At 44.3% G+C, this 27,573-nt stretch overlaps 1 protein-coding gene across 3 annotated transcripts in view; it reads right to left on the bottom strand.

The window, feature by feature from the left end:
- LOC119171474 (uncharacterized) overlaps positions 1-27,573 on the bottom strand; it is a 168,251-nt gene that overhangs the window by 31,306 nt on the left and 109,372 nt on the right. For all 3 annotated transcript variants that reach the window (XM_075893688.1, XM_075893689.1, XM_075893690.1), the window contains 5 exons: positions 8,970-9,227; positions 5,000-5,188; positions 2,321-2,509; positions 1,397-1,575; positions 363-410 (listed from right to left, as the gene is read on the bottom strand). In XM_075893688.1, coding sequence (XP_075749803.1) covers positions 363-410; positions 1,397-1,575; positions 2,321-2,509; positions 5,000-5,188; positions 8,970-9,227 — 863 coding nt within the window. The remainder of the gene's footprint in view (positions 1-362; positions 411-1,396; positions 1,576-2,320; positions 2,510-4,999; positions 5,189-8,969; positions 9,228-27,573) is intronic.

Here is a 27,573-nt window from a genome sequence, read left to right on the forward strand (position 1 = left end):
TATTAATTCTACAAATTATGCATTAATTTTCTCTGTTGTTTTATAATGAACATAACAGTGTTCTAATGTACAACACGATATGCTATGTCTGGATGAAATTTTAACATATCAGCACATCAAAAGAGGCTTTCGTTTTATTAAACTCCTCTTTTTTTCGTTATGTGGCATTGTGTCAATGTTACGAATTTTTGGCCTTGCACGTCTGCAAGGAAAACAAAGCAAACACAATGTCACCTATCCTGCAAGTACGTCCATCTCTCGCACATTCCGAAAAAGGCTTTCATTATTTGCACACTTCATCAGAGCGACAAAGGAGAGACAGAAAATAAACAGGAAGACGCAAAGACGAAGACGCTACATGCCTTTGACATCCGACTGCGAATGGCCGCCCGGTTTCCCATCAGCCTTTCCTGCAAAGAGGGACACACAAAACGAAGACAGTCACGAATGCGCTCCTTCCCTTTTATTCCAGTGGTAGTCTCTTTCTCTCTCTCTCACACACACAAACAAACACACCAACCCACACACACACACAAATGGTGTGATCTTTAGACGTGAGAAGATGGGCATCGGTAAAGCCTTTCCGTCCTCATTTCCTACCGAGTGCATGGAGGTCCTCTTATGGATCTACTTGTCCTGTGCACAGCACTTCATATCTGCTCTGCCATAATATAGCTATTAAACAGTTCTTTATGACATTGCTATAAGTTTGCATGATTTCCTTTCATATAGTTTTACAGAGTATATTAAGATTCCACCTAAATTCTACTACATTTTCACAACATACAGACATCATACTAGACTACTGGAATGCGTAAAAATGATTTAAATAGTGGCGGTTCATGGTCTAGCCAATGTGAGACTGCTCCGCAATATTACAAGGTCCTAATCCCAAACGAGGAACTGGAATTTTAGGTAGATTGAAGACCCCTCCCCCCCCCCCCCCGCCAATACGGCAGTCGAGTGTATATTCGGAGCTGACTGGTTTGCAAGAGAATAGTGGCACACATCAAATGTTGACACTAACTTCAAGTGTTGGTATGGATGGAGAGGCTCTAGGCATATAGTGAAGAAACAAAACTGAAGCAGCAATGAAAGCAGCAGAAAATGTGCTGACAGCAAAGTAAAAAGAAATAAAGCATAACTGCTGTCGAAGAACAGAAAACAAAGAACAGAAGCAAAGGAATTTCTGGTCATACAGTGCAGCCATGAAGTGCCATTCAAAGACACTGGTGGGACAGTCAACTGTGCTTGCATTTGCAACAAGAGTACACGACCCATCGCAAGTTTAACCTTTTGAATGTTGAAAAAGCTGAACCTTTTGAATGTGTAATGGTTCCTGTTTCAACGGCTTAATTTTCGTAGGCGTATTAGGCAAAAATGTAAGTGTACTTACTTGGGAACTCCGAACCCAGGTTCTTGCGTTCATTGGCATAGAGAACGGGTGCATAGGTAGCCTCGATGACGAGGGCTTCATCGCTCTCCCACTAGTGAATGTTGTTATGTCCTCCCGGGAACGGCAAGTCCGCATGGGGTTCCGTCCGCAGACTTGGGGGTGGCTCAGACTGCAGGGGACTGCGTGCATACCGAAACAGTAATTACAGTAACACATGGATTTCAATAAGTTCAAGCACTTACAAAAAACACAAAAATAAAACTCCCACACAAAAGGCATACATAGAATGGGAAATTTAATAACCTGGCAGTTCATTTTGTGTAGTGACTAATTCATCTTGGCTTTAACTCTTTCGTTACCATGCCTATCCAAATTGCTCCCGAGTGATCGATGCTTCGAATCGTCGATTTAATTATGTTCACTTTGTTTGTCCTGCACCCAGCACTTTGCAGTGTTTAATCCTCTTAATCAGTTTGAATTTGCTCCTTTTCGCAAAACAAGAGAGTTTTTTACGGACCTTTCCGTGAATTAATGTACGTGTGTTCACAAACAAAACACGCCCTGTGATGGCAACGACATATCGTGTGACATCTAACGAGAGGGTCATCAACACCACTATTGGTTGTGTACTCCATGTTTCATCACAAAGATGCTTCCTTGATACAACTTGTTCTATAAAAGTGAACATTCTTTAAAGTGAAATTTTCGTGTCAATTCAATGATTTAATCTGCCCTCCTCGGAGCGGTCGACATGGATGCAGCACAGTTATTGAGGTGGTCCCTACCCAGCTCATGGACTATATGAGTGTCGCTGCCCGTATTCAGAGTTTTTTTCTTTTATAAAACAGTTTTACGTAGCCCCTTCAAACTTGCATACTAATTGGTGTTTCCTTTCATACATGGGGCCAAAATCTGGTTTCTCACCTGCTGCACTTCTTGTGTAAAGGTGATAAGAAGGTAACGAGAAGGAGCCGATACTGTGGACACTGGCCGGAGTGCGGGAGTTCTGAATTACGGGTGCAGCTAGTGACCCCGAGGCACGGTACTGCTGCGGCAGGGGTGCCGTGCTTGCTGCCAGCGCACCCATGGAGCCCCCACTATCAGGTGGTCCACCTAGGACACCCGACATCGACTCTGTCAATAACGGGCTCAAAGAAGCAGTGTTTTAAGACAAAAAACTGCTCGTTTCTGTTCCAACAAGAGAATACAGACTAATGCCATAGTATACGGTGACAAAACATGTTATTATGATTACATTTAGATGTGCGCATTGCCAGTGCCATTAGATGCAACTATCTCAAAGTAGCTAAAAGTAATGCGATGTGTTTGTTCACTTGTGCTTCCTCTTTTATTAAGCTAGAATTCCAAAAGCCCGTGTCAGCCCGCAAGACAAGAGAGTTTTTTACAGATCTTTGCATGCATTATTGTACGTGTGTTGTTGGGGAAATTCGCTGGGCTTACAAACTCGTGAGAAGTGCACACCACTCGTGGTAATGCTACAGTAACATCTACGCTCGGTGATCAAAAGAAACCTTTCTAAGTCAAATATCAAGTTAAGGAGTCAGCTTCACAATCTTACCATGCTGAGCGATAATAATTGTTTCAAATACATGCCAGCTATTCGCCAGAGAGCTGGTGCTTCGAGTCGGGGAACATATACTCTACAAAAAAATATTTCCGAAGGACAATTGCATGTGTGAAGTGTGGAGGTGGCATTTTCAACCACTTTGCAGCAGCTTTAGTTTCGCTTGTATCATTGTATCAGACAGAGGGGCACATATCGTGACACTAGTTGCCCCTATGGCGTCGTTTTTGTACGAGCATGAATTCTCGAAGCTATCTTGTGACCACAGCTGAATTGGCTGATGACAAACTTTGAGTTCGAGAATGACAGTAGCTCAGCTTAAAGCTCTCAGGGAAACGATACGATATGTCAGTACGGCATTCGCAGCCACTCAGGCGTTGCTTTTTTGTTTACAGCCTGAAAATGTCTCCTCTGCTGCACGTGCGTACCTGCTGACCTTTGTGCCCAATCTCAAGAGTTACTTTGGTTACGTGCGAGGTCCACACATCGCTGAGGAGCAATGTGCTAGCACCGGCAGCAGAGCTTCAAAAAGGCTGATGGAGCACATTTCGGCCCCGCACTATGGAGCGGCGCAAGACATTTTATGATTGAAAAAAAATTATTTTTCAACACTATCTGCAAAAATACAAATAAATGTGCTTGAATGCATGCATTGAAACGTACACCTATGTGCCTCATGGAAAAAAGTGACACTACATGAACTAGTGAAGTTCTTTGCGCATCTGATTTATTGAAGGATTGATCACATCGCGGGCATCAATTTACAACGGAACCACTGCAGGCCTCCTATTGTAACAAAAACAAAAACTTATTGATAAATGCGCAAGAGTGCACCTATGCCTGACGATGAACCAAGCAATGCTTCACTGCATGGCACGAACAAAGGAGCAGCACCCATGTTCACCTTTGCTTTGTCTATGTTATCATGAACATTGTGTAGACCAATCATTATTTAATACAGAATTCCTGAGTCATTCATCTTCAAAATGTATATACTGAAATATACTTGTTTCAAATGTGTTTACATATATAGTGTTTTTTATTGCACTGTTTACCAGCTGGCAACCAAAAATTACACATTTTTTACGTATTTATTCATTCCAAATAATTCTGGTTGATTTAAGACCAATATCTTTTTAATAGAGCTTTTGATTGCGCATAAATTGATATGCTACACTGTGTGCTGGAGTTTTTTTGAAGCACGCAGTAACCTTATTGCTGAGACATGTAGAAAATAGCCATTTCTTAACGGTAACGAAAGAGTTAGGACCACTTCTCAACACGCATCGACTGCACAGGAATCCAGAGACTATTATCTAAACAAGCATTGTCTACAAGGATTTTCTTAAGGGGTCTGTCAATGTAGCCTTCAAGGTCCAGATCTTGCTTTTGTTTGCAGCCTTAAGAACGTTTCTTGGTCAACATGCAGCTGAAGATATCTCTTTGTTCGTGCCATTCATGAAGACAGGCCTCAGGCAAGCGACAACGCCATGCAGCCTTTGGCAATCCAAATGCCTGTGTCTTGACTATTTTCAATATGAAAGCATCGCGTCCCCCGATCGCTCTTTTATAATATGAGATATGACGCATATCATTGCACTCATGCACAAATCAAACCTAAGTGAGCTCACAACAAAACATGCCCTATAGCTATTCTGTGATGGCAACGACATTCCGTCTGACATCTCTAACGAGAAGGTTGTCAACATTTATTATTGGTTTGTACTTCATGTTTCATCACAAACATGCTTCCTAGATACAAATTGTTTTATAAAAGTCAAAATTCTTTAAAGTGAAACTTTCGTGTCATTTCAATAATTTATTCTGCCCTCCTTGGAGCGGTCGACATGCAGGCAGTGCAGTTATTGAGGTGGGCTGTGCCCAGTTCATGGACTATATGAGTGTCCCTGCCCGTATTCTAAGTTCTTTTTTTATAGAACAGTTTTGAGTAGTCCCTACAAACTCTCATACTAATTGGTGTTCCCTTACATACATGGGACCAAAATATGGTTTCTCACCTGCTGCACTTTTTGAGTATAGGTTATAAGAAGGTATTGAGGAGGAGCCCACATTGTGGGCACTGGCCGGAGTGCGGGATTTCCGCGTCGCGGGTGCAGGTCGTGACCTCGAGTCACCGTACTGCTGCGGCAGGGGTGCCGTGATTGCTGCTGATGCACCCATGGAGCCCACACTATCAGGTGGTCCACCTGGGACACCCAACATTGACTCTGTCAATAACAGGCTCAATGAAGCCGTGTTTCAAGACAAAGAACTGCTTGTTTCCGTCCAAAACAAGCAGGGTACAGACTAGTGGCATAATATACTGTGACAAGACATGTTATTATGGGTCCACTTAGTTGTGTGCGTTTCGGTACGATTAGATGCAACGATCTCAAAGTAGCTAAAGGTAATGCGATGTGTTTTGTTCACTTGTGCTTCCTCTTTTACTTTGCTATAATTGCAAAAGCCAGTGTCAGCCTCAGCCACGCAGTGAAATGCACTTGAGCATGCCTGAATGTACAGACAACCATGCTCAATAATTAATATTATTTTGCATGGAATTATATTAGGCTTGTGTGAATACTCGAAGAAATAATGCAGTTTTCAAATTCTTTTTGAACAAAATATAAATTATTAAATATTTCAAATTACAGGAAACAAACGAATAGGTGCATATTAGTCTGCACGTAACACCCCGTAGCAGTGGTTTCATTTCAGTTCAGTAATGCTAAGCCATGAACCCCGTATCAAAAAGAAATTCACACTGCAGTAAAGCTCCAGTTGAAGGTTAAATTAAAATATTACCCTCACAATGACTTTCTTTTGTGTTTAAAAGCTCGTTATACCAACTTACATGCTCAAAGTATAATAAATTTTAAAATGTTACACATTGGACAGGCTATCCCCAGCATTGTAACGAAGGTCAAACCTTGTGACAATTGAAAGCTGTTTCAACTTCGATGCAAAAAAAAAAGAAAAGTTGCATTTGCACAGGCATTGACTCAATTAAAAAGAAATATTGTGCAGGTTAGTTTGGTTGTGACAAATTTGCCCCTTTTCCTTTATGATATGAGATATATATACTACTCCAACTTGATTAGAAATTATTCGACCTAAACCACTATTCACTTCAAACATAAATTTCGCTATTCACACAAGCCAAAATTATATAACCTGCAACTTAACAGGACATGTGCCCTGTTGAATGTGCCAACGTGTGTAGTGTTATGCTGCTTCGATCTTCACGATCAAACAACAAACCTGTACAGCTGTTCTAAGTGTTGCTATTGCTCCCAGCAGCCATTTGCATAAATCTCTCGGCAGCAAACACTGCCTTCAGCTCTTTGTTTAAAAGTAGAAGTCGCCCACTTTAACGTTTAAGCAAGCTTCAATTCCAGCCATCATTACACAAGGCATTCTTATCAAAAAGGTGTCAAATATGTGATAGGTCTCTCGTTACCCATGCAGGGGCTTTTTTTTTCTTCCAAGGGTTGGAAATGGGGTTATTTGCCATACAGTAGTAGACACATGCGTTAAAAAGGTTTTATCGAATATTTTATAAATAGAATCTGCAAAATTTTCTTCTGAGATTCAGTGCAGTGCATCTGCCAGGGGATAACTGGTGAATGATTTATTCGACTGATATATTTCTCAGGCTGTGAGATAGGAATATTCACATACAGTGGACTGCTATGACCATAATGAAACTATGCAGCTGAAGCCCTGGAGAAAAGCAAAGCCTGCCAACATTAATAAGCACAGTACAGTAGCACAAGTGTGAAGCAATACTGTGCACAGCAAAGAAATGTGTTACAACTATCATCACAGCTAAGCTCACCAATGAAGTGATCTTCCACATCCTTGCTGACACTATGTGATAACTGTCAACGCTAAGTACCCATGAGATGTTCGCTCTTTTATTACAAGTGAAATGCTAGACAATGCACGTTAACATTTCTTCACAAAATAAACTGAGATCTGGCATTGTCTCTCTTGTAACACTTCACACTTAGTCGTGAAAGTGCAATACCCCTTCTAGTGTGATGTTGCAGAGTGCAGTTTATGCGAAAAAACATGGTCAATTTAGATTCCTCAGTCATAGGAATTTGTATAATACGAAAGTGAAGCTTTTCCTTACAGTTCACTGCATACAGATGTAATAGAGCTCGCACAAGGTCCTTTTCATGTTTGACAACCATAGCACCATTCAACGCGAGCGCCCCACATTGCCACTTAGTCACACATCTCCATCCCTTCACTAACGTCCATCATTAATGTTTAGACAAACCGTTGCAGCCATAGATGTCTGTGGTAGCTGTAGCAGTTAACGGTGAGAGCGGAACCAGAGAAAGCGGTGTGACAGCCAGAAAAGCATGACTGGTCCGACGCCGAACTTAGGCTAAGATAGCTCATCCGCACAGGTTAGAGTTATTGAACACGACTGCCTGATCAGATGGAGGAGGAGGAGGAAACAACTTTAATGACGCCAGAAATGGATAAGGTGAGGGAGGGGGAGAGGGTCAGGGAAGAAGACTATGAGCCCTCAGGCTGCTCTAGGTGGCCAAAAGTCCGTGCGCTTCGGCGACCCCTATAGCGCAGCGTACGATCTAGAGTTGATCATCCGGTCGTGCACTGCGCAGAGCAGCCTCCCATCGCTCCTGTCGCTCAGCTTCCGCAAAGGGGGGATTCGGCTTGTTTGGACAAGTTCTGTATGTACCAGCCCATAAATCACTGTCCCAGACTGAGCAAATCGTTTGGCGCCGACTCTAAACAGACACCTTGATTTCCCCCTTCATACATTCTAAAATTCACCCGCATGACACCTTATCTCATTGTCGCCTCTGATCAGAGGGAAACACAACATGCGTCATGCCATCTTTTTGGCCAGCCGTGATTATTCGCCGGGTGAGTTGCGAACGCGAAGTTAAAACAGGACGAAATTGGCGGGCGTCGGAGAGTCAGCAAACTATTGAGTATGGATTAGCATGGGTGGTGCTATGAGCAACTTCGACGCTTGGGGTAAGGTCGCCACCAGGGGGTGCATTAGAAGTTGACAAAATTTCACTACCCTTATGGAAACGCGCCGAATGGGATGGATGCATAGAAACAACGGGTTGAAGAAACTAATCGCAGATGTTACGGTCATGATGCATTACTACATTTTAACGCTGTGAAAGCACAGCAGGAGACATGACTGTAGCACTTTTCAAAGCACGCAATGTATGTGGCTGTGGCGCAGTGAATAGCGTGCCCGGCATGTGTTGTCCCGGTCCCAGGGGTCAAGGATTTGAATTTCAGACAAAACTTTTTTTCTGTCTTATGGTCATGCGTATTTTTGGGCATGATCATAAGACAGAAAAGGAGGTGACGAGAAGTTAACTTCTCGCCTACCTCCTTCTCGTGTGATACAACCACACCCATTTGATATGCAACAGCGAGAAAAATGAGAAGTGGGGTTAGTGTGCAGCAGTTGGCATACAACTGCGTTGCGATGGCAAACGGCACAGATTGCTGCTAAGGTTTTGCAAATGCCACAAATGCACACACAGTGAAGGCAACATAGTCATTGGCAGCCTGATTATGTACAGTTCAGCACGAAGGCCTTTTGGAACAATTGCCAGTTTAGCCTATCTTGTGTGAGCTAATTCCATTTTATCCCCGCAACGTTCCCAATTTTACAAGTCTATCCAACTCTCAGGCTTTCATAATTGCATTTTCAATTCCTTGGCACCTATTCTACTGCTCTTAATGAGCACCCTTCGTTTGCTTTATGCATTCTGTGACCAGCCCAGGTCCGTTTCTCTCTGTACGACCCCTCTCTCTTTCCTGACCTATTCTGCCATCTTCTGATCTTGTAATGTTGCTTCCATCGTATTCTTTTCTTCTATTGCACATCGCGTGGTCCACAACTTTTTACTAGTTGCTTCGTTATTTGCCATCTTTCAGCACTACATGCTAGAGCTTGCGGCTGCTCATTCGAAAGCACACCTTGGCTGCCGTCCTTTGTAGAGAGCCCACTCTGGAATCCCAACGGGCTCATCAACAGGGAAGACTGCTGTGCAGTAGTGGAGCTGCCTTGTGGAGCTGCGAGTTGGCCCCCCGAAGGCTGGTGTGGCCATCCTGCTAGCTGCCCTTGGGACTGATCGAAGGTAGGAACCTCGGTCCAGCGCCTACCAGGCGCCATGAAGAACGCCTCCTTCATGTGGAACTGCCCAGTAAACATCGTCGCCTGGCACACGGGTAACTCTGCAATGAAAGTGCAACCGGTTGATTCCCAAGCTCAAACATAATGATAAACAGGCTCTGAGCACACTTTCACAAAAAAAATACAGGAACTGGTGGACAAGAAAAAGGCTCATAATATTCTTTTGTGACTGCCAGCGCAATACACACGCAGCCACTCATCAATCAGTACCAACTCAACCAGTTGTCAGTACTGCCGACAATACTCTTTTCTGACTGAGAACAGGCTCCCTTGAAAACCGAATTTCTATGTTAAAGCTTCGTGACATCACAGAACACAACGACAAGAAAGATGAGAAGAAAGACAAAGCATTCTGGAGTTGTTTTGCTTTGTTTTTCTCCTTCTCTTGCACTGTTGTATCACCAACTCGTCCACAAGATTGCTCCCTCGTATTTCCGTCTTTAAGCACACAAACAAGCCTTGCAGATAGTTAAAAAAAGAACACCAGGTTTGCACACCACTTGGTCTATAAACAGAAAAGAGAAAAATTAAGGAGCAGGAAGTCTTGGCACGATGTCCTCGAAGGATAAGTCAAGAGGTAACATGTAGGAGACTGAGGCAAAACGACTAATGGGGAAAAGAAGTGAGTGACAGGATGAAGCCCGAGAAAAGTGGTGTAAACAGAGCAAGCAGGGCAGAATCAGGCGCTTGTGTTATCCTCCCTCACTACGACTTCGATAATTCTACACAAATAAGAGGTTTAATTTCTTACACAGTCCCACCTGGACCTAATGAAAATAGGTATTGTAATTGTGTCACTATATATATATAAGAAAGCTATGCACCCACAGTGTAGTCCTAAAGCGAATACCTGCAAGCAATGTGACTGCCTGTTATGATGGGTGACTGGCTTAGAACCAAAAAGTCGTAATGATAATACATTTTCTAACGCCCGATGGCAATGAACACTTGTACCAAACTATATTACTGCGATATTATATATTGTATTGTGAAGCCTGTATACAGAACACATGTGTTTGTAAAGCATGGATGATTTTTTGCACTGCCTTTCTAAGCAGAAGAAATTCTTTTCACTGAATTTTTAAGCAGACGTGTGGCTGTGTGGTAGAACATCTGCTTACCATGCAAACGACTTGGGTTCAAGTGAAGATATTTTTTTAAAATTTTATTTGCATCTTTCTGAATTTTTCTTTTATACAAAAGATGATTTTTCACTCCCAGCCAACGATGCCAGCACCAATGCCGGAATTTCTCTAAAATGGTCTCTTTGACCCTATTGCATTTATAAACTGTGACAATGCTAATAAGGTGGCATTGGGGGCTAGTTTGTAATCTTCAAGTTTGATACATGTGATGACACTTCCACCCATAAATAAAAGCAGCACCCTTTAATAAGTCTACTGCAAACAACCACTTTGCCTGATCGTCCATTGCCAGAAACAGCATTTGGCCCAGTTCTAAAGGACAGGACGACTGCTATTTACACATCCTGTCTCTCTTTCTAGTATGCTTGTGCGTGTTCAATGGAACATGGAAACATTCACTCAACATCAACTAGCCCAAATAAACGCCTTGAAGTGGCAGATACTGGGGTCCATATTTTAAATGCGAAGTATTTTTTAGAGAACTGTAGGAACTTTGAGCCTTTCTGTCAGTCTGCCTATCTAGCAGCCTTCGTCTGGGTGCTCTCGTGATCGTCTTCTTATGTAGGAGTAGGCCAAAATTAGTATGGGAGAATGAGAGGCTGGGACGAATATTTCTTGCTGGTATATGACATAAATTACAAGAAATCACATCATGTACGTCATCAAACCCTTTTCTGCAGACTCGTGTGGCACATACCTGTATACCACGAGCTGCAGTATGAAAGTATGCACCGTAGGTGATTGACAGTTGAAATATTCCTAGAAACAGTGGGAACAGGCATCGTTTTTTTAAATGCTAGAACATTAAGAAAACTGACATCGGCAGTGTTAACCCCATAAATTCAAAGAATAAATTTCAGAACCCCTGCAGAAATGGAACTCAAGCATTATACAAGGCAATCAAGCGTTTTGCAATGGAGCCACGCCAGGTCTCGAAAGTGCTTCGGGAAAACACCCCATGCAGGAGTAAAGTTGGTGGAAGGGAAATTTTGGTTGGAGTGCTTGGCTATCAATTTTATGCTTATTGTAACGGACATGTGAAAGGGAGTGAAGAAAAGGAGAACGACGCAGAGAAGAAGGCAAGCGACCAGAATGGTTGAATGTCAGTGTCAAACTCTACTCAGATGCTGGCGAATCACTGGGTCTTGTCTCACGCGAAAAACGGTCCTTCGAAACAAGTCGATTGTCTGCAGGTCATATGATGCACCGGGTCTTGGTGGCGAAAACATGGCTAGTGCCCTTCGTGACGGGCAGCGTTGTTGACACGAATACCAAGCAATATATCCAGTGAAACCACAGTTGTAGCACACGGGAGGGTCGCAGTTTATACTATATTCATCGCAAGAAATTCTGGGCTGCTGCTGTTGGGCAGCAAGCTTGTTATCACGCGAATAACGGGTTTCTGCCACTCTCTGGAATCAATTGTATTGGTCGTAAGTTGCATCTTGGTAGTAGGATCGGTGCTGTCTTTGCCGCAGTGGGATGCAGTCCGGCTAAGAGTCAAGAGCATAAAAACGCATCTGTCCTCGTTGTGATCGAGCGTCATAGGCAGGGACTTTATCATAGAGACATGGCTAATACCGAGGTGTGGAATCACAATCCTCAATTCGTTCTGCCGCTTGGAGCCAGGACAAGAAAGCAACTTTTCGCTTGAACTCTGGTGGCAGGTAGAAGGTATGAGTGCTGGGGTTGTGTGCCACTCGTGCGCACAGCCCGAGTTCTTCACGTACCATTTGCCGGATCGCTGATGCAAGAAGATCAAGCGGCTGGTTGCTCTCTATGCTTGTAATAGTCGTCACATTGGCTAGCCTGCCGAACATACGCGTATGACACGACGAATCATGAAACAACGAACTTGAGCCCATTTTATCGGTTCTACGCCAGGGTGCCACTAAGTCGTCTGGATACTTTCTTGCCCTTCATTCTACACAATGACGATTCTGTATTGAACACCTTGTGCCGCGCAGAAGAAGCCCGCCAAATCGCCCGTCTTTGAACTCTCAACGTCGTTCGAAGGAACAATACGACGACCGTCACGAACCAGTATCGTTCAAAAAAAATGACTTGGTGCTGCTTTGGACACCGCGAGGCAAGAGTGGATTGTGTCAAAAGCTTCTGCCAAGATATTCAGGCCCATTTTTAGTTTTCGAGCGTCTCAGCCAGCTCACCTACGTGATAGCTTGTCTTTTGTCCAATGGTCGACGATCGAACCAAACGCAGCTCTCTCACATTACTCGGCTCAAACTCTTCCACCCTCCTTGTGCATCCTAACTCACTCTACGGGCTTTGTCTGCTTGTGGTGGAATGTAATGGACATGTGAAAGGCAGAGAAGGAGAGGAAGAGTTTGGCAAGATCACAGTGCGCCACCGAAAACGAACGAACCTCTTGTAAATAAAACCATCTCATCACAACTCGCCGTAACAGTATTAGTTATGAGGCCCTTTAATACAGACGTCATGTCAAATGTGGTTAAGCATCAATTGTAGTTTGTCAACGTAGCGTACCCTCCTCGCAAGCACATGCCCTACAATTCAATTGACTACTTCTGCTGCTGGCATGGTTACACAACTGTGAACAACCCCCCCCCCCCTCATTCACTGCAACTCAACAAGAGTTAGCAGTCCTCAAGAGAAAATTCTGCCGACGCCCATGTGAAACCAAAGTACCATCAATTACCTCCTCTCCTGGCGCTCTCTCACCTGCAGTCGGCGTCGGCCTCCATTTTCTTCTTAACTCTGACAATTTCAAAATCCACGTATGCCTAAGTACATTAACCCCGAATCTTTCTGCAGACAACATGCTAACGCGACATGGCTTTCTCCTCCCGGCAATCCCTCGTCATTAGCGACAGGGAGACGCATTTCACCAGGTGCTGGAAAAGCGTTAGGAAGAACATAGCTGCCGAAAATGAGCGGTATTCTACGAAGTTCATCGGTGGCACATCAATGGTGGTCGGTACTTAAAAAAGGGCTCTGCAACACTTTATGAGCATGGTCAGAAAAGACTGCGATCGGTAGCTGAGGCTTTCCAACTGGTTGCCAGCTAATAAACGTCTTAACAAATTATTGGAGAGTGCTGTGTTCGCTTTTGATGCCCTTGGAGCTTCGATCACATAACTTGCCATCCACTATGCCCCATGACACCTCTCAGCAATGCCACCTCCTATGCCCCCCCTTGTCCCGGCGTCCCCAGAATCTGTAACCCACCCATCTTCACTGACGTCGATGGCACTGACGTGGAGGACTGGCTCGCCATTTACGAGCGCGTGAGCATCCCCAACAAATGGGACGAGGACGGCAAGTTGACCAACTTGGTGTTGTACCTTGCAAGCGTAGCCAGTTTGTGGTACAACAACCACGCGTCTGATTTTGCAACCTGGTCCGATTTTAAGACCACTGTAATCAACGTTTTTGGCCGCCCTGCCGTTCGTAAGCTGCAAGCCGAGCAGCGCTTACGTGAACACTTTCAGCAGGCTGGTGAGTCATTCACCAGCTATATTTAAGATGTCCAAGAATTATGCAACAAATCCAATCGCATGTCCGAGCCTGACAAGATCCGAAACATCATGAACGGCATTGACGATGATGCCTTCAGGATGCTGCTCGCCTAAAACCCCGGCCCAGTGGCTGAGGTCATCACATTGTGCCAGAGCTACGAGGAGCTCTGCCGGCAGCGTTCAATGACCCGTCGCTCCCCACCACGAGCTGCAACGCTTGTTGGCTTGGAGGCCATTTGTGACCAAGTGGCGTTGATAGCAGACCTCAAGTCCTTCATCCGTGAGGAAATCGCGTGCCAGTTCCCTCTCCTACCCTTTGCCCACCCGCCGGCTGTTGAACAATTGGCCACTACCCTTCTTCCTCCCATCCGTCGAGCGATTGAGCAGGAAATAGCAGAGGTCATGCCTGCATACGTACCCCCCCCCCTCTCCACAACCTCCAGCTCCTGCACCCCTGAGTTACACCCAAGTGGTCGCCAGACCACCTCAAGTGGCTCCAGCACCCGCCCCTCTAACTTACGCCGAAGCTACCGCACGACCTGTCCTTTGCAGCGGGTATGCCCGCTACGTATGTTGACGCAACCCCTCAGCCTCAGCTTCAGCCCACCATGCAGCCTTTCCAGCCACCCTTCCGTTCATCGCCTCTTGCAACATGGGCGAGACTTACCCCGGCGAACCGATAGCGCACACGCGACAACCGGTCCGCGCGATTGCCTTGTTATTATTGCGATAGAAACTATATGGGCACTCTCGGCGCGTTTTTGCCGTCGACGTTACGTCCCGTATCAATTCCAAATTGTTATTCGAACATACTTTTGTATCAATGCTCAGATTTTTATGCGCAAGGATGGATTCACTATCACTCGGATTTCATGTCTTTCCCCTGGCATCGTACGTTCTATTCACGGGCAAAAACATGAGCGGAGGTGAGGAGTGGGGGAGACCAAAACGGCTGAAGCAGAGATCGAACGATGCGGCACATCTCTGTTGTCACTCGGAAGGCGCGTGTATAACACCAGCCCCCTTCCCAACCTCCACACCGGGAGGCCTATAGAGGAAGAACTGAGGAAGAGCTCCGCACGTCTTGCCAAAAGCACTAAAAGAAGCAGGGGGTGCCGCTCGAGCAACCACTGCACTTTGCTGCTAAGGGCGTGGCTGCGATCGCCGGCGCGCACGCTATCTCGGCGGTGATAAACCGCAGGTGGCTCGCGTATACTGTTTGATGCGCTCCACTCTCATCGCAATTAGGAGACTGTGGAAAAAGTAGATCTCCTCTACATTTTTCAACAGCGTTTCATTGCGATAGCAATCATATGGACATGTAGTCTCGGCTCTTTTTTGCCAACGCTGCCGTCACGCACGGTATATGTATACGCATCTATATAAAGGAAAACTAAAAAAAGTAAAAAAGCAGCCCGCGCTCGGCACCCAGCTCGTCGCGATGAGCCAACGCGCGCTTAGCTCCCATTTGTACTTTGTCTTAAGCGTGGGCGCGAGAGGTTAGGTGCTTGTGCGCTAGCGCTTGTCCTCCGGTGCTTATCCTCCGGTAGGGAGAATCGTGTGCATTCCCCTTTTATTGAGGTTGTTATGAACACATTTCAAGAAATGCACAACACTGATTAGACCCATAGCCATAGGCTAGTAAGGGGTCTAACGGACCCTTTACTAGCCAATGGAATGATTGCGCCGGAATGATTGCGTTAGTTGCCTGGGCTACAATGGTCAACCCCGCTCGCTGGGCAGGCCCCGTTTGCGAAAAGAGCGCACTTTTCAGTAACAATAGGGACGCTCAGTAACATAGGAGTTTTCAGTAACAATTGGAGTAACAATAGGGACGCTCGTTAGTTCGTACTCATATCTGTACCTGTGATTACGTTTCGCGCGTCGTTTTTTTTTTTGTTTAAGCAGCGCGTTCAGCGTCTAGTCGTAAACGTTGTTAGTTAGCTCTCGTCCTGTGTGTGTTGTTCTTTGTGCGTCATTTCTGCGTGAGCAGCACTCTGCACGTTTCCATCTGCTAGCAGTTCTCAGTGTTACATCCCATGGGATTCATTGCTTCGCACTTGCGGAGAAACTGCGACTTGTTTTTCTTTTAACAGTTGGGCGAGATAGGATCCATAACAGCTGCCAGCCTCACTTCGTATAGCATTACAATTTGCTGGGCTCACATTTATTACTTCACCCTTGCGGTGCGATTTTACCTTCTTTAGTCAGGTACAGCCACTCATTGTTTTCAACCTGAACACGCAAGCATCAACCGCCGAGTCGATAAGTGCGAAGCACGGCGGCCAGATGAACGAGAATACGCGCATGCGTTCTTCGGCAGTCATGTGCACGAGTTCTTCGTTAGGCTGTTCCTGGAACCGGACACCTACCCCGCTTCTCTTGAGCAATGTTACTGCCATCATTTCTTTTTTTCCCGAACGCTGCCATTAAGTTAAAAAAAACATAGGTGAACGATCTTTTGAGCAGAAGTGAACCGAGCAGAACCGAGCAGAAGGGAATTGGAGCCGGCACGCTTGCCGACATGAAGCTCAAAACACTTCTGCTCTTGCAGGTTTTTGCGGTCTTTTGGACGGAAACTGCGCATCAGCCGTTCGGCGGGCATACGGTACACGTGTGTTCTGCCATCCCATCTGCGGATACATCACGCAAAGCGTCATCAGCTCGAGCATCTTCATCGCTGGACGAGGAGTGCTGCGATCCTTGTTGGGCCGCTTGCGTGAGCGATTACGACGGCGACAGTCGCTGCATGTGTGGAACATCATGTGACCCAGAACTGGCGTATATATTTGCGCGACACCTTGGCTGCGTGGGAATTGGAGCCGGCACGCTTGCCGACATGAAGCTCAAAACACTTCTGCTCTTGCAGGTTTTTGCGGTCTTTTGGACGGAAACTGCGCATCAGCCGTTCGGCGGGCATACGGTACACGTGTGTTCTGCCATCCCATCTGCGGATACATCACGCAAAGCGTCATCAGCTCGAGCATCTTCATCGCTGGACGAGGAGTGCTGCGATCCTTGTTGGGCCGCTTGCGTGAGCGATTACGACGGCGACAGTCGCTGCATGTGTGGAACATCATGTGACCCAGAACTGGCGTATATATTTGCGCGACACCTTGGCTGCGTGGGAATTGGAGCCGGCACGCTTGCCGACATGAAGCTCAAAACACTTCTGCTCTTGCAGGTTAGTGCTGTTCGTATGCTTGAAATTCCTAAAGCACTTTTAGCGTTGCCGGCTCCTCCCACAAAGGCATGTGTCGCGAGCACCACGGTGCGAGTGTGCACTGGAGTTAATGGGAAGCGTTTTCGCTTTATTGTGAACCGAGTGCTATATGTTGCTCTTCTTCTACTACTTTCTGGAGACATTGAGCTCAATCCTGGGCCTTTCGATAAAGGTGAAATGGATTATTTGAAGAAGTTGCAGGATACTATTATGAGTAAGTTAGAGAATATTGATACTAGGATAACTAACAGTGATACTAACATAGCTGAAATAAAGAGCAAGCTAGAGATGACCGAGGGCCATATAGAAAGCGTCATGAAATTGGTACATGAGCAAGCCACTGTAATAAAGAATCTAACTCATCAGATGCGAATTCTTCAAAAGAAAAATATCGACCTCGAAAACAGAAGCCGTAGAATGAACCTTGTGTTTTACGGGATAGACGATAATGACCAGCATGAAACTTGGGAACAGTCTGAGGCCCTCGTTAAGGGCATCTGCACTGCCCAACTCGGATACGAACTGACATCAGTTCAAAGGGCACATCGCGTAGGTCGTTTTAATGAACGGAAAAAAAGGCCAATTATTGTGAACTTTTCATCTGATAAGGAAAAAGAGGTCGTCCTTAAAAAAGCCAAGAATTTGAAAGGTACACAGTACAGCATTGAGCAGGACTATTCATTCGAAACGCGCACTGTACGAAAGAAGCTTTGGGAATATGGTAAAGCGAAAAGGGCGGATAAGAAAAACCTGGTTAAGCTAAAAGCCGATAAACTGATTATAAACGGCAGAGCATTTACTTGGGATGATGAAAAGGAAGAAGTCGTTGCCTTGTCTAAACGATGACAGGAAAATTGTACCATCTGCGTTCATCGTGATTTAATTATTGCAGTAGTGAATTGCCGAAGTGTAATAAACAAAATAGACGAATTCGCTGGCTTGCTTGATACCGTGAAGGCCGATGTCGTGTTCGGTACAGAATCTTGGCTCAACCCATCCATCTCTGATCATGAAGTGTTTCCTAACAATTATACTGCCTACCGTAAAGATAGGCCGAATCATGGGGGTGGTGTTTTCTTGTTAGTTCACTCGTCCCTTTCATCCGCTAATCTTGATATCGGTAATGACGCTGTCGAATCTGTCTGGAGTACTGTTACAGTCAGTAACAATTTTTCTTTTGTAGCTGGGACGTTTTATCGACCGCCCGCCGCGAACTCCAGTATTTTGCAATTATTAGGTGACATCGTTTCACAGGCGTCTGACCGTACGATATTATTAGCGGGTGATTTTAATTTACCCGATCTAAAATGGCGAAGTCACTCATGCGAGGTGCTGCATGCCAGCCGTAATAACCTAGAAATGAAGAACATTGTTGACACTTTTGGGTTGATACAGTACGTTTTAGAACCCACAAGACTTAAGCATACCCTTGATCTTCTCTTTTGTAACTCCCCTAATTTAGTAAGTAACGTTGATATCATTCCAGGCATTAGTGACCATCAGGTTGTAGTAGCAGGCGTTATAACAAAAATTCAAAAAATCACGAAGAGTATCAGAAGAAAGTTGTTCTTTTTTGACAAAGGCGACTATCCGTCAATTTCCGCAAGGCTTCTTGATTATTTGCCTGTATTTGAATGCTTGGTAGAGGAACACAGTGTAGAGTATTTGTGGAACACATTTAAAAATAAGATACTCGAACTCTCAGAGCAGTACATACCAAGTATGGATTCGGCTAAGCTTAAGAAACGTAAAAAACCGTGGGTGACTTACAGTATCCTGAAACTAATTAAGAAACGAAGACGGGTATTCAAAAAATACAAAAAAAACGAAAGGTAAAGTTCATTATAAGAAGCTACAGGAGCTAACACGTGAATATAAAGAAGAATCAGTAAATGCAAAGCAGCATTTTTTTAAACGATTGAATGAAAATATGAGTACAAATCCTAAACCTTTCTGGCAATATCTAAAGGGATGTGGGTCTGATCCGGTTGGAATAAATGAACTTATTTTCGAAGGACGCACTCTTTCCAATGATACGGATAAAGCCACGTGCCTAAATAACTACTTCCAATCCGTTTTTCTTCCTAAATCTGCATTGAGCTCATCCTTGACAAGTAGCAGTGTTCCTCTCATGGAACCTCTTGTAATTAGTGTCAGCGGTATTGAGGCCTTGCTCAGGAATCTCGACGACAGTAAAGCTATCGGCCCTGACGGTGTCTCTCCAAGAGTTTTAAAACAGTGCGTTAACCCCATTTCGCTCTACCTTTACCTGATCTTTGAAAAATCACTAAGCACTGGCCAGTTGCCACAAGACTGGAAAGTGGCAAATGTAGTCCCGATCCACAAAGGAGGTCCTAAAAAAGATGTCACGAATTATAGACCTATTTCGCTTACCTCGATATCATGTAAAATCATTGAACATGTAATATATAAGGCTCTAATGAAGCATTTATTAGATTACGATTTGTTAACAAAGACTCAACACGGTTTTCGTAAGGGCTTTTCCTGTACGACCCAACTTCTCGAGTTCTACAACGATCTAGTATCCGAAATTGATTTAGGTGGGCAAACAGACTGCATCTTTTTAGATTTCAGTAAAGCTTTCGACACTGTTTCGCATCCTCTGCTCCTCGAAAAATTACGAATATTTAATATAGATGAGAGAATTTTTAATTGGATAGAGAATTACCTGTCACAACGCCGCCAATGTGTTGTCCTGAATGGTACTAAGTCGGAATTTCTAGAGGTCACTTCGGGCGTCCCCCAGGGATCTGTATTGGGGCCTCTGCTATTCATAATTTTTATAAATGACATTAACAAAGATATAAGCTCAAGTATACGGCTCTTTGCTGATGATTGCGTAGTCTACAGAAAAATTCAGAAAGAACATGATGTCCTTGAATTGCAGGCTGATCTTGCACGTATTCATCAATGGTGCCTTAAGTGGCAAATGAAGTTAAACACAAATAAGTGCGTTCATGTGTGTTTTACAAAGAAAAAAAATATTTGATGCAAATTTTTGTCTAGGAGGAAATAAATTAGATAAAAAATACTCGTACAAATATTTGGGTGTATTGCTGTCGCATGATTGTTCCTGGAATGCACATGTGGATTATGTGGTTTCCAAAGCCGCGATAGCGTTGAATTATATTCAAAGGAATTTGAGATGTGCAGATCCTAACCTTAGAAGCACGGCCTACCTCACTTGTATTCGTCCAATCTTGGAGTATGCCTGTACTCTTTGGGACCCAACACAAACAGGTTTGATAAATAAATTAGAAAAAATACAAAACAGAGCAGCCAGGTTTGTTTTGGGTCGGTACGGACAAAAGCAGAGTTGTACCGAAATGAAAAAGGAGTTAAACTGGGAGTTACTGTCGTCCCGTCGCAAAAAATTGCGTTTGAAGCTTTTATACCAGATATTTCATAAAAAAACGGGACTAGACAGCGACACTTACTTAAAAAGACCAGATTACATATCTCAACGTACAGACCACATACACAAAATAAAGCCGTGCCGGGCCAGGACGAACCTGTATTCAAACTCGTTTTTTGTTAAAACTATTAACGAATGGAATTGTTTGACATCTAAGCAAGTGTGCAGTGTTAATGAAGATGTATTTTTTTCAACTTTGTAACCCCCCTGCTGTAACGCCTCTGGCAAAGCGGGGATATGTATGAATAAAGAATAAAGAATAAAGAACTGAGCACAGATGAACGATCCCCGCATCAACTTAAGGTACGAAGATTTTTTTTTTATTTTTTGTGGAATCCTGGCCCAACCAGGACACAGCTGGTACCTGAAACAGTCCAAAGGTGCACTGCCAATTGAGACCATGCCTCAACGGAATTCTGCACACCATGGGGAATGAGGCGCGACACCAGGGCAGAAAGCAAACAATTAATCGGAATGCGTCTCGGACGCGTTTCCTTGTAACACTTTAAAAAAAGGCTTTTTTTTGTTTTACTTGCCACGTTGCTGGACATCCCTATATTTCAACCAAAGGCCAGAAATACTGCTGTCACACGCATTGCCTTCACGAATAGCAGGCTGATTTCGGTTACCTATCCGTGGCTATATCATTAACGGGTGATTCCACGAGAGATCGACACGAATCTGAATATGGATATGTTCGATTTGATTGAGCAGGAATAATCTTTTATTAAAAGTAATTTATATTTGATGCTCATACCACACAGAAGCCCGAAAAGGAGCTTTCTTTTGTTTTCAACTGCCGGATTTACGGGGCAAAAAAAAAAAAAAATCACACATATTCTGCACGAAGTGAGAGAGAAAACGAGAGGAGGAAAAGCATGGAGGTTAACCAGACGAGCAACCAATTTGCTACCCTAATGAAGAACTCGCAAAAGCCTGGAAGACTGCTTTTCTGCAACGTTCTTTCTCAACAACAAAAAATAAAAAAAAATTGTTCCCAGATCGCTTTTTCTTGCTTCTATAGACACCCGAAAGTACAGTTAACGATATCCGATTGTAGCACCGGACCACACGAGTAGACGCTGAAAAATCCGACCTGTCGGGGCACAATTTCCTTTTTTTTTTAGTTGTAGGGAGGGGGTCACGGCTGGTTATTGGCGAACCCAAGAAGCCTTCATTGAAAACACGTCAAAAAAGGGCACAGACACTTGAGCATGCAATGTCTTCAGCGAGTGTTTCAATGATATGTATTGTAGCATATTATTGTTGAGGTCATACAACAAAGATAATTGATGTTGGTATCTCCTAAGCCCTTCATTATTTCAGCTACCCACTCCGACCCTTCAGACGATAATATGTTGTATGTTTCCTAGCAAAACTGCAAAAACTTGAAACAATAAAGACCTCTCTCACACCCTGCACGCAGATTTCGTTAGCGAGTATCACATGCAACACGATCACAGCATCAAAGAGCCCCTAAAATACCTCCGACGATTTCTTTGAAATTTAAAAGTGAACGAGCGCATACAGTTTAGAATGCCATCTCGATGAATAATGCCGGACGCTGCAAGTCCACGAGGCGTGGTTGTACCCCGAATTCCAACAAACCCCCCTTCTCCTATTCGGACCCGTGGGCAGCGATTATTTGGGCATTTTACAAAAAGCTACAACGTGAGCCACTTTGGTCTCAAACATATTGCCGCGACCACTGACTAGTGAGCAAACTAACAGAACTCACTGGACACATATTTGGTTCACTACTAACATTGCCTTCAGCAGATGAATTCCACACGTGGCATGAAAGGTCATCTCTCGTTGAAGGCATAGAGTTTCCTAAATATACACCACTAGGGAACTCTGGTGCTAGTGTCTACGGGAGCTGCAACGCATAGCACTTCAGCGAGCGTGGGAATTATGGGTATGACATGAATTCGCCTTGCCTTTCTACATTAAGTTCGTTCTGGCTCCACGTGGCTTGAAGCTGCTTTGTCACGAGAAAACAATAGGCAAATGTTCGGCAGTTATGCTTCCCAACCTTGATCTTTTAGGCTTACCACGTCAAATCGGGTCACAAAGTGAGAAACAATTTGCTCTTTCCTTCAAAACCGAACCAAAACACAGCAATATAAACGAGGCCACAATTGCTTTCGCCGCCCGCAAGCAAGAAGACTAGGCCATGTCATACACATAATTTCCATGGTCACTGTACGATCACAGCGCCAGTGTCTCCTCTAGCTAATTTCAGGAAACTCTGTGATACCATCGCTCAAAAAAAAAAAAAAAACTGCTTCTAGCGTCCACCCATCAAAAAAAGAAAAAGAGGGAAACTGTTTTGCAAACACGCTTGATTAAAATGCTCGAAATCACGCGAAAACTCGAACCTCCACGAAAGCGAGCTCACATTTATACCTTCACTAAAGTGCTCTACACTGCGCCATCTTGTCTTTTGCGGCCATCGGGCGCCGCCATCTTGTCGTCGCTGCAAAGCTGTAATGTGCGACTCTATCCGCTGCCACCCTTCTCATTTACGATGACCGAATAATAATAATAATGATAATACCACCAATAATAATATTAAAAACGCGAACACAAAATCATGGACGATTGCACGAACCTTGCGAGAGAGTTTAAAGCCCGTCCCGTTGGCATGAACGTAGAAGATTTTTATGTGTGTTTGCATTAACTTTTTACGTTATACGGCACGGTGCTTGGTGTTTCATACCTTCACCCATGTAATGTGCGTGGTTCTCCTTTTGGTTGTTTCCATGGCGACGGCCGCTGCGTCAATCGCCCAAATAATGGTCGGGAAGAACGTTGTCTTCGCGGCGTAAGCGTCTGCGCTGCTTCTGTGTTGATTACACCCACATCGTAAGCACGCGAACTGGCGCTGTTCGAAAAGTGACGCGCGCACGGGAGAGAAAACGACAGCCTCGCCAACTTCGTGCCGCACTGTACTTCGTACGAAGCAAAACTGGGATTGGTATCATACGAGTCCGGCGAGCAGGTGATTGGATAGCAGCGTAAACAAAGGGTTGTCGGAGCGTCATTTCATCCCTCACCAGGCCGGCAGTGAAGCGACAGTGCTGTGAATCCGTAGCGCTTTATAGACCTTCACCTATAAGACACCTCAGTACCACCATTTTGGGCTGTTCAATTGATGTTTTCTTGCTTATGAATACTGCGACGACAATTAATAAGGCAATGAAACATTGTGTGCACCAACCCAACCATCTTCATGCGTTTAGCGTAACACGGTTCGTTTAGTTGTTAAAGGGACCGACAACTGGTCAAAGCATGCGAATAGATCGTAGTAGAAATGAAAAAAAAAAACATGAAATATAACGACATTATTCAGGATCTTTTTCGAAATTCATAATTTTAAATCGTGCTTAAAATTACCGATAAAACTGTTATGTTACGCAGCCTAGCGGAAGAGCCTTGAAGCTGGATTATGGAATATAATGTCGACCACTTTGTTGAACGCCATTGCGTAGTCCATTCCGTCGTGCGTTCCAGTCCTAAAAATTGTAGTATCTTATATCGTTATCCAGCCCCACTCAATTCAATGGTGCTTATGACGTAAAAGAAATAGCCCTGGTGAAAATGGACGCTGCCGTAGCGGCCGCCAGTGGGCACATTCGCGGTACACCACCGCGCTCCTAGGCGAACCGCCCGCGCAGTCACTGTTTGCAGCAGAATATGAGCACACGACTTCATATTGAAAAACTGATCACAAATGTTTCGCGGCGTTTTCCGCTTTGCCATTCCGAGATCACACTCACTGACGGGTAAGATTTCGTTCGCGGTTAAAAACCATAGGCACCATGAAACATTTTAGTTTGGTCCCTTAAATGATAGAAAACACGAAGGTTAACAGGTCAATATAGCTGCACGCAAATCCGACCGCAAAGAATAACCGAGGCGCTTGCCTCAGTTATTAAATGAATAACTCTGGGCGCTTGCTACATATCAGATGAAGTTTGACTGCCGGCTTACCACTTTAGACAGCCGAGACGACCTGCCGATGCTTGCTCTAGCTGCTCCGCTATGGCGACTAGACCGTACTGGCTTCACTCAGAAAAGATGTGAATTTGAGGACGAGCCAGTTACAATCAAAATGTCCGTCGATGGCAGCGCCACACACAGGACAGCGGAACAAACGCCTAGAGGAGGACCTTTCCACTCAAGGCTCCATCGGCGCCACATAGTCCCCCTGTGCTGTTGTTAACAAGCGTGACGCAGTTAAGTTCCCAGCCCAGGGTGTTCGGCTGTTGTAGTCCCGTAGCACTACGCCTGCCGGAAAACAGGTGCAATGCGTAGGTTGAAGTTCCCCTTTAGGAAGGGGGCGATTTTGTCACAGTTATTCCTTGCTATTCGAAAATGCGACGAGCTCTGACCGATTTTGGTATATCTTTTCATTTAATTGCACGGTCATTCGTTTCGCTGCAGCAATCTATTCCTGTTAGTTAAATTCTGACACTTCGGCCCTCAAATTGTCTCTTTAAAAGAACAGAAAATGCAGGTGATTTAACTTGAGTCGCCACGCGTAATTTGACCATTCGCCAGAATTTACATAGCAACACCCGTGTGCTAAGATTTGAGTTCACTTTAAAGAATCCAGATGGTCAGTATTAATCCAGACAGCGCCATTAATTCTATGAAAAACGTCCCTTTTTTACATTATTTTGAGCGCTTTAGTGGCGTCGTTACAGACTTACGAAGTAACGAATATTATTCGCCAAAAAAAAAGTTTTTTTTTTACCCATCAAATAACCGAACCTTTGTTGCATCACTTTCATGCATATAATCAATGGAAGAAAGATGTGTGCTGCCCTGTAACCTGTTATACTGTTGTTGGGGTAAGAACAAGCAGACTAAGGCCCTGTCAGCTTCCTGAATAAACTTATCAACTGTCCTACATTCATTTCAAGGAGAACGGACTGCCAAAAATGGTGGATGCTGATTCGCAGTTACTTTAGCTCATCGCCCAAGAATGCGAGCTGTTTTTATAGTTTTTAGTGTCCAAAACCAGTGTATACATGAAGCGAAGAATGAATTCAGTCGCACAGTGCGTAGCAGGTGGGACACTATCTCGACACTTACAAGCAAAAATACAAGCGTTTAGAGCGAGAACGCAGACAGTCGACAAACGTGAACATCCCTTTCAATGGGAGATGCGCTTCTCGCACAAGCAATAGCAACGTTATTACCGCAATGAGTGACGTTAAGCTAATTGCGGTTACACTAATTATAACCGCAAGTAGTAACGTTATATAAGCAATAGTAACAATACTACCACTATCGCAGACGGGCGATGCCACGAGAGATCGACACGAATACGAAACTGGATACGTTCGATTTGATTGAGGAAGAATAAACGTCTATTTAATGTAATTTACATTTTATTCACATACCAGCCATTAGCCCGAAAAAAAAGCTTTCTTTCACGTCAAGGTGCATATGTTTACGAAGCAAAAAATATCGGACATATTCAGTACGGAGGGCCGACCAACGAACCATTTGCCAAAAACACGGGAGGCTGCTTTTCTGCAACGTTGTTTTTGAACAAGGAACGCTTCCTGCCCAGAGCGCTTTTCTCGGTTCTACTTCCGGTGAAGACATGCGAACAACACAAAAGAATTCCGCCAAATTTACTATGGGAATGTTTCGCTTCATGGAAGCCGTTAGCCTTTGTACGGTGGACAAGCCAGCAGCCGTTACTAAAGGGGGGGGGGGGGGAGGGGTCGCAAAGGCACCACGTGCGAGAAAAGCATTCTATGAACGCTATAGCTCACACCTCGAAGGACAGCCACCTAGCTGATTTTCGCAAATGAGGCTATACCTGCAATTCTCGAATGTTCGTGACATGCAGCAAATATCGGGGTTAAAGAAAAAAATAATCTGTGTGTGAAATATAGGCACAAGAAAGAGCACAGTAAAAGTGTTTGAAAATTGCAGAGCGAAGAAAACTGATTTTGAAGAATACCTAAACATTTTACATTTTGTTACACTCTCTACAAAACTGAAAACACTTGTTAGCACTGCTTTGAAAACATACACGTTTAGCTTCTTTTTCGCCGCTCCTGCCGCTACGTTTCTGGTTACGAAACTCCTGAGCAAGCGAGGCCACTACACCCTCACATAAACGCCCACAATTCTTACCATAATTATGCAGGTGAAATGAACAAGCAATGCTTATGCACAGATAACTTCTTTCCGTGACAAGGCCAATAAAGCATTTCTTTAATATACCACCAAATTTGCGCACCTATATTGCTTGTACAAGCACGCCGCCAGAATCGGCCTTTTCCGCCCAAGCAGACGGTACATGCGCGCCGGCGACGATGAGGCCCACGTCGTGATTTTTGGTGATCCCCCCACCCCTCAAAAAACAAAAAAAGTCGCCAGTGCAGGCAATCTGCCGATGTCACCACTTTCGATTTCGACTATTTGAACTGAAGGTGTTGTGGGTGCTGCTCGCACCCGGGAAAGGACCATCGTAATAAATTTTTAAGAGTTCTGTTTTTTTTTTAAATAGCATGATTGATTGAAGGCCTTGTGTGTATAATGTCAAACTGAAAAAGATGCCTTCACCGTGTGCCACGGAGCGAGGATCCATCACTTGTAGCTCCACGCGCAACTTTAAGACACTATATATGAACATTATTAAGGTTCAATAACATGTGGGCAAATAATTCTCGTTAATTGAGCATTTTGGGTACAATATTTGCTATGGTCAGAAGTTTTATGTTAAACATGAACTGGAAATTTTTTTTTTCAAATCCTGATAGAGGTTGCTGTAGCAAAATCATATTGATTAAAATTTATGATTGCGGAGTAATGGCAGAGCTCACGCCCGTTACTTTTTTTTCGGTAACAGTAATGCGCTACGTGTTTCTTTTTTCTTTTTGTTAGTGCAACTGGCAACGTGTTTCGTAACTTTTTTTTTGGTAACGCATACAGAACTGTCGTCAATAAAACGCCGTATTCAGGCAGAACTGCGCTGAAATTTTTGTGCGAGCTACGGGCCCCTCTGGAACTCTCTCACTTTCGAGAACTTTTTACATGCAGGCCGCTTGAAAGAAA

Source organism: Rhipicephalus microplus, chromosome 4 (assembly GCF_043290135.1).
Source record: "Rhipicephalus microplus isolate Deutch F79 chromosome 4, USDA_Rmic, whole genome shotgun sequence".
Lineage (NCBI taxonomy): Eukaryota > Metazoa > Arthropoda > Arachnida > Ixodida > Ixodidae > Rhipicephalus > Rhipicephalus microplus.